This window comes from Terrapene carolina, unplaced genomic scaffold (genome assembly GCF_002925995.2).
Source record: "Terrapene carolina triunguis isolate 2854851 unplaced genomic scaffold, T_m_triunguis-2.0 Scaffold21, whole genome shotgun sequence".
NCBI lineage: Eukaryota > Metazoa > Chordata > Testudines > Emydidae > Terrapene > Terrapene triunguis.
Window position 1 is genome coordinate 41,395,314 of NW_020664372.1, and position 15,053 is coordinate 41,410,366.

Sequence of the window (15,053 nt, forward strand, 5' to 3'; positions counted from 1 at the left end):
GAAAAATCAGGACAGGAGGTGGGGGGTAATAGGAGCCTATATAAGAAAAAGACCCCAAATCGGGACGACCTATAAAATCGGGACATCTGGTCACCCTAGGGAGAGATTTCCACAGCAGTGCATGGAGTAGTTACCCCTACGAATATCACAATAGTTAATAGGATTTGTTCATCTAACTTCCCCCATAATGCTCTAAAAATGTAGCTGTTCCGAGGAGATATGACATGATCATTGATCCAACGCTGCTGATAGATTAACTGAGCTCATTATCCACATCCTACAGAGATTTAATTTCTGCTAAGGCTCTGAACTGGACAACAATTGGCAAGAAAGGGAACAAGTACAAGCTTATAAGAAGCAGTTCTCACACTTACCTCTATGCCAAGAAGCATAGAGAACACTTAAAATTGCACTCTACATGGGTCTCAACTCCATGACAAAGCAGCTGTGGAAGCAGAAAAAAAACTGTCAGAAAAGAACTGCTATGCATAACAGTTTGTTAGCAAGAGTCAGGCTAACTGTAACCCTGATAACGCGAGATTTGTAGAAGCGAGGATTGTGTGAGGCGGGTGAAAAAGTACTGTGTAAAAAGTTATTGTGACCTTGTATAGATAAGGTGTAGAAGACCTTGTGTAAATAAGGTCTAAAAAATATTGTATGTTGGCAAGAGTCAAAACAAGTAAGGAATTAAGATATCAAAATGGCCTATGTATAACAAAATGCAGCTGTCTCTCATTATTTCTGTAATAAAAGGTATAAATGCTTGCTGTAATTAGGTACCGGAGAGAGAGACCTGCTTAGCTTTTTTTCTTTGCACAATTGTGAGAGTTAATAAAGCATCTGACTTGCTGTACCCAAACAAAAAGTAAGAACTCAGGTTTTTTTCGACAATTTGGGGGCTCGTCCGGGATGGCAACGCCCGCAGAGGCACCGGCAGTTGCTACAAATCGTTTCCCTTTGAACCCCATGGCGCCACAATAAAGGTAGAAGACCTTTTAAAATTTCTATTGGGGTGTCGAAGAAGGACTGTTCGTGGGGCCGTTTGTCCCTGTTGGGCTCACGCCATCCGAACTTATTAACTGTGCACCTTGCATATGCATACAGGGGGTGGCAAACAATTCCCCTACGCCGCTCAGCATTTGACCTTCTCCAACACAGCCAATCATTTTTTATTCTCACATCTGCCTCCTTCAATATGGCATCCTCTAATTTTTCTCCCAAAGCATCAATAAATTAAGCGCCTCATGGAAAAAGTACAAATCCAACTTTTCATCTTCATTCTTCCCACACCACTATTCTGTATTTCAGTGACATCTACTAAAATACAAAATAAGAAACACCCCCTCCGGGCTGATAGTGTTGAAATGATGTGGGTTAGAGTAAATCATCAATAATGACGACATCGAATACACATATGGGTAGTGCAGAAACTAGCACTTTGTGGCATTAAGGGAGGAGGAAGAGAGCCTGCTCTAGGTCCACCTACCTTCACTTCATAGGGAGTAAAGACCAGAGGGGATTATGTAACAGTGGATCCTTTGCCCCATCCCTTCCCAGCGAGCCCCTGCTGAGCTTGGCACTGTTTACTGATGTATCTTTAAGAACTGGAGAGGACCACCTTGAGCCAGGAATAGGCGCTCCTGTTTATTGGATATATGTGTGCATAAGTTAAAGGAGATCAGAGTTGTCAGACCCGGACTTGGAGCACAGCAATTTCTTGCTGCCAGTCCTGTGGTAAGTCCACACTACCCTTTAATACTTGGTTAGACTTCAAACTTCCTTCACACTGTAGGCCTATTTTGTAGCAGGATTACACCACTGAGCAGTCTGGTCCCACTGACCAAGAGAGCGGTTTATTGTAAAATATCAATGATTATTTCCTAATATAAAACCACACTGGGCCTCTGTTTTGTGGGTGCAAAGATTTAGGAACCATCAAATACACTATCTCTACTAAGTGGGAAGCAGTATCTCCTACAGCTGGGTTGAACTTTGTCAGATATGAATATAAGAATAACTGTTTCCTTTAAAGAGACAAGGTAAGTGAGATAATACTTTATATTGTACCAACTTCAGCTGGTGAAAGAGACAAGCTTTCGAGCTCCCAACAGTTCTTCTTCAGGTGTGGAAAAGGTGTTTCCTTTAAAATCACATTTGGTTTAAAAGCCAATAGCAGGTTTAAGTGTTTTGTGCAAGGCTGAGGAAGTAACCAAGAATGTTTAATTTCTGGGTCTACTTTTTTAACTGTGTGGGATGGAGGAAAAAGGAGAATTGACTAGTTGAGTACAGGACACACATTGGATAGGCTATAGGGGATGTTGTGTATACTGCTGTTTTATTACTTCAGATGGACATTTATAAAACCCTCCCCACTCCACTTTTCAAATACGATGCACAATCAACATTTATACTTATGCACCAAAGCTTTTCAATACACACTGGAAGAATTTCTCTCCAACATACAGATCATGTCTGTGCTGTACAAGGTGTAAGAAGAATTGCTCCAGATATGCAAAGACAAAACAGTCAAGTACACAGACAGGTCTCAAATAGTCTGATACAAGGAGAAGTATTTCAGTGTTTGTGTTAATAGAAGTTTGTTTGCATAGACAAGCTTAATCTACAACTGAGTTTTTATGTTCAATCAGATCACTCTATTGGGTGAAAACTGATAATGTTGGAATTTTAAACAAGTAAATCAGGAACTTCTAATCACCCTTTCATAATACAAGAAGGGGGCCATACCCCAACAATGCACAGGTAATATTGAGGCCAAGAGCAATTTTATATCTTTGTTCTTTATTTGTAGCACCAAAAGATCAGAGTCCCCTTGAGTTAGACACTACTCAACCTCACAGGAAGACAGTCCCTGCACCAAGATCTTACAACCTAATATGTAATTTATTTAAAATAGCAGAACTAAAATAAGTTCCACTGATTCAGCTAAAGGGTTCAAGCTGAAGAAGCCAAGATGAAAGCTTCTGGAGGCTAATCTCAATGCAATGCAAAGCAAAAGGATTTATACTTATTAAATGCTAAATTCTATACTCCCACAGAATCCATCAGCGACATAACAAAAGGTCTTTGGGTCAGCTTGTTAGCATAGTCATGTGCAGTTTATTAGCATACACATGTAGACAAATGAGAAGTGTAGGTGGACAGCAAGCCCAATCTGAAACAGCCATGCAGCTTTCTTAAGTTTCAAAATATCTGTAATTAGGATGGCATTTTAACTTTTTCTTTCCTCCTCCAAGGGCTTCCTATTTTAACAAGTAGTATTTGTAGCAGGTGCTGGAATGCAAAGTTTTTACTTTAATATAAAAAAATGGCAACTCTTAACATCACTTCCATTGTGAATGAGAGGCACCAGTTTGGTAGCTACACTAATTTGATAAAGTTATAGCCTTAGTCAACTGAGTATTCTACAGGTCAGAGACTGTCCTTGAGGCAAGCTTGCCTCTCTCAATGCCCAGAATAGACGTTGTGATAAACAACAGGCTAACAAAAGGACTCTGAAGCCCGAACTTACTGCAGTGTTGCAATAAATGGTGCATTGTAACTTAGATATGTATAATTTATTTACATGAATATAAGTTACTTAAAATCAATACACTATGTACCAGCCCATTTGGTACTTAAACTTGTAAGCCTCTCTCTGTCACAAAGATTTACCAAAAGAAGAGGAAAAAGGATCACTCTTCCTACTATAACTATTTTTCAAAACGCGGGGTAAGATTTACTGTGTCTCCATTTATAAAAGTCTTTCAAACTGTTCTGGATTTTAAACAAAGTTGTAACAGATAAAAAGCTTGAAATTGCTAATAAAACTGCTATCTTGAAAATCTATTCTTCCGTAATACAGAGCCCTCAGTGGAAAGATTAAGGTGTCACAGCTGGGTTTCGTCCAGTATATTGGATATGAGCTTTGGCTGAAAATTTATTGTATCAATCTTACACGTTGGTATAGGAATTAATCCTCTTCAGAGTCGCTGTCCCTCCTTGTTGGAACAGAGCTCCTGACTGAGGATATCAACTGGTCCTGGATCTGTTTCCTGGGGTTTTCCTCTAGATCTGTCTTGATGGCACCCGACTCTGAAATCTTCCACTCCAGTTCTACATGGAATTAAGAGAAAAGAATGCCCCATGAGGTTGGAGGAACAGTGTATGCTCTTTCAGGCTCAGTCTTCTCTTTTCTGTAGCATACAAAACCTTTACTATATGAAACATACAACATTTTACACACTGTGTTTGCAGACTGTCTTGTGAATTTTAAAGCACGTATGATACAGACTAATCAGTGGTGTACTCCAGCTGTTGAAAACACTGCGAGAGGATAAAAGTTTCTTGAATTATATAATGACTAAGTGGTAGGAAGAGACAAAGAATAGATTACTTAACAGAAGGAAAAAATTGCAACAATTCCATTTGCACATCTGAATTAGATATTTTTACAGGGAAACTTTAAAAATACAATTCATCCACTACCCGCACCCCTTGCGCTGATTAGTTCCTTTACAAGAGAAGGATCTCCCTCCTGATAGCAGGCCTATTATTATATAGGCTCAAATTGGATTACTTCTTCAAAGTGGAAGAAAGTCAATACCACACATTCAGTAGAAGCCTCTCTCCTAGTCCTGCTGGCAATCCAATCATTAAAATCTAATTCTGTTAGACAAAAAGGAAATGAATATAACCTCACATTCTCCTCAATCACAGATAAATCACATAGTTTCATAGACCAAAAGAAAAAGAATTCAAAGAGTGCAGAGGTGAACCTTATGTGATGACTAACCTGAGGCGGTATAACACTTATCCCCAGGAACCTGAAAATCAATTACTGTAGATGCCAATTACTTTAAATGAAGGGATGTGTGCTTTGGGTGTCCCTAAGCCTCTGACTGTCAGAAGCTGGGACTGGAAGACAGGGGATGGATCCCTTGATAAATTGCCCTGTTCTGTTCATTCCCTCTGAAGCACCTGGCACTGGCTAAAGTTGAAAGACAGGAGACTGGGCTAGATGGACCCAGTATTGCCATTCTTATGCTCTTAGAAATGGAGAACTGATAATAATAGAACCTTTAATTATTTCTCACTTTGATGTATAATTAGCCAATCTCTACATTTAGATGTAGTTGTTCCCAAAGCAATGCTCTCAGTGGGGGAGGGATAGCTTAGTGGTTTGAGCATTAGCCTGCTCAACCCAGGGTTGCGAGTTCAATCCTTGAAGGGACCACTTAGGACCAAGTACTGATTTTGCCCCAGATCCCCGCTAGTGAAGGCAGGGGGCTGGACTCAACGACCTTTCAAGGTCCCTTCCAGTTCTATGAGATAGGTATTAGTGAATTTTCCACTGGAAAGCCAGGAACGCTTACTGTCGAGTACTACACAGAGAATGTGAAAAGACCAGGGTTTTAGTTAAACCACGATTTTGATTAGTGAAAGTCTATTTGCATGCTATTGCGAAAGATCTAAGTGATATAGTTAAATACAGCACTTGAAATGCCATTTATTGGTGGTGTACTTCTACGGCACCCTCAAATTTATTTAAAGGTAAGTGGACAGAACCACGGGGAAATTTAACAATATCGTTTTAATTACAATAAAATCCCCTTTTAAATCAGGCTAAAGGGTTTCATTCAGTTTCCAACATGCAGGAAGTATCATTTTACTGCTGACATCCTTCATCTTGATGCACCGTTTAAGAAGAATTTTGTTCCCCTTCCCTTCACTTTCAAAGAAATGCTTTTTCAGACAAGCTTGAAGAACAACAACATTCATAGGAATAAAACACTCAGTGCTGAAATACCTTGTCAGACCTCATGTACGGAGCGTATGATATGCTTATCAAACATTTGCATCAAGTATGTTAAAAGGTTCAGCAACACTGGTGGCCTGTGCCCAGATTATTTGCCACAGGGGAATATGGGCTAAATTGAGTCCTGAACCCCAGAGAAAAAGTAGCGTCCTCACCCCCACAGGGCACCTGGTGTAGGTGCACCCCGCCCCACTCTAGAATTATGAGAGACTACACCACTTCTTCTCAGAGCTCAGATTCAGACTTTACTTCAGAGAGATGAGAGAGACCCCAGCTACTGCCAGAGATGCAGTGGTGGGGAGAAGGAGGAGGGAGAGAGAGCAGTGCATCTTCAAGCTCCCAGCCCCAATGGTGCTAGGGAAAACGTTGCCTCTTGGGAGTTAGGGGCATAGTGACTTAGAAACAGAGTCCGTGGGTCAGGAAGGTAAGAGAGAAGAACTCTAAGAACACACAACCAAGCAGCACGGGTTATAAAGCAAGAGGAGGATGGTCAGGGAATACAAACAACTTTGGAGGGAAGAAATGACAGAAAGTGTGTATATATTTTACTGCTTAAAATATACTCTTGAATCAGAAGATGTACATGAGAAATGTAAATAATCACGTGACCTATTACACTCTTTTCCTCCTGTCACCAATTCCCAGCCCCTGCATTCTGAGGGTCAGTGCAAGCATAACATAGGGAAGATTAATTAAACTGGTTACTGACATTCTGCTTTTCCTTTACAAGATACTAGATGCAGCTGCTTACCGTCTCTTGTCAGGTTCATGCCACCAAACACCAGGGGCCCAACAAACTGGGCCTTGATATCTCCTTCACGGTACGTAAAAATTGTAGGTAGGTTCCTATCAGGGTAATTGGGTATGCAGGTTGTAGAAATGGCTTTGATAAATTTGACGTCTGGGAACTTCCTGGCAAGTCCACTCAAATGCTGATTTATTAAGGTACAGAGGGGAATTCTGTTAAAAGAAAACAGATAAAAAGAAGAGCTAAGAGACAGAATATCAAGAGTAGTCCCTTCCACATGGAAAGTTAGAAATACCAACCTATTGAACAGTACTTATGGAAATACAAATGTATAAAACAATGTATAGATATTACTACAGTGCCCATCACTCCAGTATACATATAAGATTAGAGCCATTAGAGTCATTTGTTACAGTAGTTGAACTAAGATTTCCTACTCTATTATAGAACAAAGTTAATTTACAAGATGCTACTTCTGTGACTAGTGCATGCTAAAAAAGTAGACACAAGGTGGAGAGAAATAACAGCTTTTTAAAGAAAAGAATCAAACTTCTATTTGTATTGTTAAAAAGATGAAGCAAAATATTGTGTGCTGTGAAGAGTTGATTAATTTAAATTAAATTACACTAAAGACAACGAACAAGCAAGTTTTTAGAATCATTTCTATAACACACAGATTTATTTCCAAAGTAGTGACAATTTCCTTGAAAAGCTATTTTGTAATGTCAGTGGGGTTGAGTACCTTGCTCACCCAAATTTTGTGCAGCAAGAGAAGATGGGCCACATAGAACTCCATTGGGAAGAGAAGGAAGCTGGTGATCTTGAGTGCATAGCCTCAAGTGCTTTTATACAGAAAAGGATTAAGTCTGTCCCCAGAAGCTCTCTGTAGCGAAGTTTCAGTAGACTTTGGTTGTAAGCGATAAGCATAAAGAGTGTGGTTTTCCTTCATTTTAACTGATAAAGAATTAATTCCAGAATTCTAATGTCCATAACACAGTTATTCACTTGTCTAAAGGTATTAGCATTGTTCACGAATAGCATCTGAAAATGCTAATTGTTTAAAAACAGCTTACTTACCCTTGTTTGTAAAGATGCAGGATTACCCATATACCCTTGCCAGCTTTGGTAACTTCTTGAACATAATCCTGTCCTGAAATCTCCAGAATTTCCCCAAATTTGTTCTTTATTTGAGTTGCTTTCCATTCTGCTATCCTTTGCTGTCTACACAACAAGGAGGGGAAAGATGGGAGCAGAGAAATCAAACAGTCTTGAGAACAGATACACTTGTATAACAGAGAGATGATTAGACAATCAACATCACGGGTTTTGAAGCCTAGTCTGCAGAGATGAATTATAAAGGTCTCTAAGCACCAGGGTAGTGAAGGAGAATTTACATAGTTTTGCATTTAAATATAAGAGCAGTCTAAAACTGATTAATGTTTGTATCATAGTGGAATAAAGTCACAATATTCAACTTCAGACATTGTGCATAAAAATATATTTAGTCCCTGAGATAGAGGTAAATAGTTAAAAATACTTAGGGACGAGCTCTCCACTGTCCTGCACTTTGAGCAGTCATTTATATCTGTACAAAATAATACCAAGTCAGAATGACAGAGTTTTTTTACTCCCACACTAAACCAATATAAATGACTGCTCGAGGAAAAACATGGTAGAGATTCAGACCCATAATCTCTCTGCCTCAATTTCATTAAGGCCAAAATGTTTAGAAGTCTCCAATAAGTTAGGTGCTGAACCCAAGATCTGATTTGCATAGGATCTTTGCACCCATTGACTTCAACTTGGGTTGTGTTAAGAGTATCTATGAAAAATTGAACCCTAAATAGGCTACCCAAGATGTGGACCCAAGTGGCTTAGTTAAGGATACTAAGAAGTCTTTCAGACTAGGGTACAAACCCCAGGCCTTCCAGCTCCCTGTCTTGGGCCTTATTAAGCACAGCCTTCCTCCCCTTCTCTTCAGGAAAATGGAAATCCAATTGCATTGTTTTAGCATGTAAGGAGGTAACCAACATAGTTTCATTTAGACAGTTCTGCAAGCTGCTCTCACCTGTACATTTTGATAGCTTGCTCATCTTCCTCATTAAACTCGTCTTCATTTTCTTCTAGCTCCTCCAAAGTCATGTCTTCATATGTTTTCACTGGAGTGGGAGAAATATAGGATTAGCAATATTCCACTAGAGAAGGAAGATTAACCTGTGCAAGTTTGTAACCCCACATCATGCATTTTTCCTCTTGAGAAAATGCATGTTATTTTCTGCTGTTTTTCTAAGCTATTGAACAAGATAACACAGTAAGACCACATACAATTATCGGAGAAGGGAGTTGAGAAACCCTCAAACTCAGCACTTTGAGCTGGAAGAGGGATGGTAGAACTTTATCCACACTCCACTCCACAGATTTACTATTTTAAATATCTGGGATGCAACTGCAAATACTTGATCAAAAAGTTACTAAAGTGACTTCTAAGTTACTTCTAAGCATCAGTTCTTGTTGATTATCCTGTGATCCCAACGAACAAATACGTACTGCATTACAATTAAGGTTCCAACAATTTAAACAAGTCATGAAATTCAGGATTACAGTCACCAGCCTCACACCATCATCAGCTCTGTTCCCTTGACTCTATCCCAGGGTTATTTGACTATTTTGCAAATTCATAACAATAGCCAAGCCAAACCTTATTTTAGACAATGATATCTGTTTCTTTTGAAAATGAATAAGCAGAATAATAAGCCCAGAGAAGTAGACTGCATCATGGCATGGACCACTCAAATAGCCTTAGAGAACCTGCTTCAATATAGAAACAAAACCCACTCCAACCACACTCCCCTTGTTGTAGCCTACCACCATGTACTGGAACCCATATGGGGTATCATCAAACTAAATGACCTCCTGATGTCTCTTCCAACCCTAATCTTCTATGATTCTATGAACTACAACCCATACTGGATGGGGACCCCATCCTGAAAGAAACTTTTCCTGACCCTCCTCTTCTGGCCTTCAAACAACCCCCCTGCCTCTCCAAGCTCATCATCAGAAGCAAGCTCCCCACATACAAGGACACACCAACTCAAAACAGCACCAAACCCTGCCAAAACAGATGCAAAACCTGCAGACTTATCTCCACTGCTACAATGATCATCACTCACCAAAGCACATCTTTCAAGATCCAGGGATCCTACACATGTCTACCACACCATGTGGTGTACCTCATCCAGTTCACTAAATGCCCCAATAGCAACTATGTTGGTTAACCAGATAATCACTATGCTCTCAAATGAACTCACATAGGAAAATGATAAAAGACAAAAACACCCTATCACCTGTGGGTTGGCAGTTTCCACAAAGCGATCGCTCTATAACTGACCTATCCGTACTTATCCTCAAAGGAAACCTGCACAACACTTTCAAAAGATGAGCCTGGGAGCTTAAATTAGTGTCTAGCAAAGTTATGAAAAATCATGGACTGAACATAGACACTGGATTTATGACTTATTACAACAATCTGTAACCCACTAACCCCCACTTTTTGTCCTATGACTGCAGAGGCATTAATGGGCCACTCTGCCTTGCATGGTCCCTTAGTATAAATGCTAACTTCTTAGGCTAAACAATCTGTTCCAGCTGTTCAGAGTATCTTCCCCAGACCTGAAGAAGAGCTGTGTGTGTCTGGAAAGTTTGTCTCTCTCACTAACAGAAGTTGGTCCAAAAAAAAAGATATCACCTCACCCACCTTGTCTCTCTAATAACCTGGGACCAACATGGCTACAACTATACTACATACAACAATGGAAGATATCCAATTTAGCCATCTGAAATGTAAACTCCACAACATGATGAAAAAGGAAGCAAAACTTAACAGCAATATCTACGTTCTGAACAAATGCAAGAAACGAAACAGTGGTTATGGGTCTATTACAGGAGTGGGTAAGCAAGATTCTCTGGCCTGCAATATGCAGGTCAGTCTAGATGATCATGATGATCCCTTCTGGCCTTAAAGTCTATGAGTTTTCAAGTGATACCTCACAAGGCATATTTTGTACAAAGATTATTACAATAGTGTGTAGGGGGTGAATTCAGGGGTGCTTAGTGTCATAACCATAGATGCACACACAAACCAATGAACTTTTTTCCCCATAGATGATAAATCACATTTTAAAGATAAAGAAAGAAAAATGCTGCTTGAGAATTTACTAGAGTCAAAATCCAGTGATTTAGACTTGTTACAAATGGACTAGTAAATGAATAGGAAAAACATGTATGACTTGTTGATTTAAGGATATTTACTTTGTATATTTTGACATGTGATGTTCACAATTTATCTTTTAACAGTTCATAAAGCTTTAACTTTAATAACAGTAGAAATTGAGATTCTATTACAAAATGATTGTCTGACACCCCCCCCCCCCCCCGCAATATCCACAAAAGAAATCTAAAAATTGCTTTAAAACGATCAACATGTGCCAAAGTTGTAAAAAATGTGAATTCTGCAATTCTGCTATATTGTAACAAGCGAAACATGTCATATGAGTCCTACTCTTGGTATCCCCCAAGTTACAGGAGAAAAGGTTGTTTTTCATTTGGACATTTTAAAGTGACTGGACACACTAATACAGAAGCAGCTCGGGATTTAGCTTTCTGCTGCCTCTTATTGCCTGGTATCAGGGGGTAGCCGTGTTAGTCTGTATCTACAAAAACAACAAGGAGTCTGGTGGCACCTTAAAGACTAACAGATTTATTTGGGCATAAGCTTTCGTGGGTAAAAACCTCACTTCTTCTTATTGCCTGATCACTCACCAACAGACTTCTGCTGAAGTCTCTGCTGCTCCTGCTCCTCCACCGCCTCCTCTTGCTCTTTTGGCTTTTCCTTGGAAGGGAGGATGCCCTTCTTACGCAAAATGTCATTCCATTCTGTATCCGCATTGGGGTCCTAAAACAGAACAAAACAGAGGATATGTATGTTTTAAACTGAAGGAACACTTCTATCATTTCCACAACAGAGCCCCAGTCAAAATTTTTTTTTTTTTTTTTTGAGGGGGAGGATGTGCGCCGGGGGGAGGGAGAGGCGAGGATTTCCCCCCAGAGACATACAACATTACTGGAGTAGTGGTTTCGTTGTGCGTGCAACAGAAAACACACACACATTCTCCTGCTGATGGGACTTCTGTTCAGGCTTGAACAGGGGATAGTGCCCGGCAAAGAAGCTGGTACCTTGCTTCACCCCTTTTCATCCTACCTCAAAACCCTACAGAAGGGCTTCTGCAGGTTCTCAAAAAGAAAAAAAAAAAAAAAAAAAAAAAGAGAATGCTGCAGCAGAGTTTGTAACTCCATTACTTGGGGAAAGGAGAAATGATCTGGGTGGAAGGGCAGGGAGAGAGGAAGCAGAGTGTCTGTCGGTACCAGGAGTTTGCTTTTGCTTAAAAAAAAAAAAAGATGACACAGGTCACAGAACCTGTGACCTCCTTATGGGTACAGCTAGCTAGAAAAAAAAGAAAAGAAAATTTCCTTTTTTCCAGTCAGAAAATGTTCACCAACTGTGCAAATGGCAGTCCCCCAGTAATCACTCCTGCCACATTGGCTTTTTCAACCCAAGGAAGTTTCACCAGTTTAAACTTAAAATAGATTTTAAAACCAATTTTGTTAAAATTGCACCAGTTTGTGAAAACACATTTATTTAGGTTTAGCTCAAATCACTACGGAATCAAGTTTAGCTAAATCTACATAAGCATCTTGAACCAAAACAGGGTTTTGTACTGGTTTAAACAAACACACCTTTATATAAAGGTGTGTGTAGACAAGGACTAATGTAAGGTCCAGAACATACTAGGTTTGGGATTCCAGCAAAACATAAGCAGTAGGTACTTTTGTCATTTCCTTCCAGGTAGGAACTTTTTTAAAAAAAGTCTGTTCTTGCAATGTTTTATTGTTTATTGGCAACATTTAGATGCAATGCCTAACTTTTCCAACAGTTTGTTTTACTATCTTGACAGAAAGATGTCAAAGTAAGTTGTAAAAAAAAAAATATTGTTTTTAATACATACATACTTACATACAGCCACCACCAACCAGAAACAAAGTGATTTTGTATCCCTCTCAGGATAAGACAAAGGAATGCTGAACAGAGGTCAGACACATAACACATACTATACATCTTGGAGTTATAATAAAATTGCGGGAGTCACAGGAGTTGATTTAGGTTTTCTTTATTTTGAGATTTATAGACCTCTGCTCCCCACATGTACTTGAACAAGCAGTGTGTAATTAAGGAAATGAACTGGGACTGAGGACATATAGGTTCAATTAGTGGCTCTGCCATAGACTCCTTCTTTCTTAGTTCAAGTCTATAAAATGGGGCTAATGATTTCTTACTTTGTTAATACAGGGAGTCACACAGATACTTGCATGTTTCGCATCACTTCAGTATCTGTATAGATTACTTGGGTGACTAATGCAAGATGTACTTCTATAAACTCTCCAAGCAATATAGCTTTGGAAGATCGAGATGGGCTCTATCATTCTGTCTCACAGATCAATAGCACTGTCATTTCCTATTGCACCGTCAAATTTTGTAGGTGCACAAGTGCCACTGAAGGCAGAAATTGGCCAGCAAAATTGTATTATTGGTGGTGATGCACAAGCCAGAAACAATCCAAGTAGGCTTCCAGAGCCCAGGGTGTATTTGTAAGTCTGTCACCTAGGAAAACAAACCAACTTCTTTTTTCCTTGTAAGCCAAACAAATTTCATCTGAGCTTTGAGACAATAAACAATCAACTCCACAATGCTACCCAGCCACTCATAGTTCAGATTAAGACCAAACTTTACATAAACATTCACCTTTCTGACTACAAGACCTTGTGGCAGACAATGCTTTACAGGACATCAAAATAAAGACAAAGCACGTTGTCAGTGCATGTCAAGTCACCGTTTACACGTTAATATCTTCTAGGGTCCTATGGTGCATGAGCACAGATAGCATTGTGTCTGCCCCCCATATTTTAAAACACTAAGAACAAGTATCATAAGACTGTTGGGAGTAAGACCCCTGGTAAGTCAATACAATTAGGCTTTATTTTGAGGCAGTATTGGAATTTTTCATTTGTAATAAATATGACTGTGGTCAGGCTGAGCTCAGAGCCTGGTAGAATTGTCCCTCCACCCTCCCCTCTTCAGCCCAGAGCGTGGGAAGTGTGTTTTGATAGAGTTGAAGTTTCCTGTAGTTAGGGTGACCAGATGTCCCGATTTTATAGGGACAGTCCTGATTTTTGGGTCTTTCTCTTATATAGGCTCCTATTACCCCCCACTCCCTGTCCCGATTTTTCACACTTGCTGTCTGGTCACCCTACTTGCTGTAGCTGTGTGGATCCCAAGATATTAGAGACAAGGGGGGTGACGTCATCTCTTATTGCACCAACTTCTGTTGGCAAAAGAGACAAGCCTGGGAGCCACTCAGTGCTGTTCTTCGGGGCTGCTCCAAAGCCTGTCTCTCCCCAACAGAAGTTGGTCCAATAGCAGATGTCACCGCACCCACCCTGTCTCTTGAAGTCGCCTGTCCTGGCGCTTTGGTGGCTCGTGTGGGAGCCCAGCCCCAATGCTGCAGGGCCCCCCGGGGCTATTAGCAATGCAAGACGCGTGCCCAGAGCAGGCGGAAGGGGATCGCGGCGGAGGCTTTTCCCCTTTACAAGGAGCATCCCCCATGCAGCGTTGTAACCCGAGACCCAGGAAGGGCAAAGCGAGCCCGCAGCGCGCTCCTTATGTGGCTATGGCCAGCCAGCACTACTCCCCCTCACCGCGGCTAGCGGGGCACGGGGAGGAGAGGGGGGCGGCTCCTCCTTGCAGCCCCGGCCGGCGCCCTGCCCAGGGGCGGCCCCGAGCGAGCCCTCAGCTGCGCCGAGCGGAGCAGGCCCCTTACGGGCCATGCTGCAGCTGGGGCCAGGAGACGCCGATCCCCGCCAGGGGCAGCCGGATCCAGCCCGCAGCGCGGGGGCTTTGCGAGTCCTTCCCCCGGCCGGCGAGGCAGGAACGCCGCCTGCCTCCCGGGAACCTCCCCGCGGCGCCTCACCTGCATTGTGTCCCCGAAACTGCAGCAGCGCCGCCTCTCTGGGGCCGGCCACAGGGCAAGTTCCCCCGGCTACGCTCAGCCCCCGCGCGCCGCTCCTGTCTGCCAGGCCCCGGAGCAGGAACTGTGTAACGCGGCGGGAGCGGCGGCTTCCGGGGTAGCCTTGTAAGGACAGAGAGGGGCTGTAGGGACAGCCAGGATCATCCCCTACTTCGCATTCGCACCCTGTGGGGCTGTGTCCTCTGGGGCTGGCGGAGAGGGGGCGCCGGCCATAGAGAGCGGGGCTCCAGCCCCAGGGCCCGGGGGGGCAATTTGCCCCAGGCCCCGCAGGGGCCACCACGAGACTATAGTATTCTATAAAAAGCAACAGAGGGTCCTGTGGCACCTTTGAGACTAACAGAAGTATTGGGAG

General features: G+C 41.7%; 1 protein-coding gene across 1 annotated transcript; it reads right to left on the minus strand.

The window, feature by feature from the left end:
• Nucleotides 1–2,316: 2,316 nt before the first annotated feature.
• Nucleotides 2,317–14,650, minus strand: PDCL3 (phosducin like 3). Its single transcript, XM_024202443.3, has 6 exons — nt 14,645–14,650; nt 11,382–11,514; nt 8,632–8,722; nt 7,641–7,784; nt 6,567–6,775; nt 2,317–4,113 (listed from the first exon to the last, which is right to left on the minus strand). The coding sequence occupies exons 1-6, from the start codon at nt 14,648–14,650 to the stop codon at nt 3,971–3,973; spliced, it is 726 nt and encodes a 241-aa protein (XP_024058211.1). The 3' UTR covers nt 2,317–3,970.
• Nucleotides 14,651–15,053: the final 403 nt, after the last annotated feature.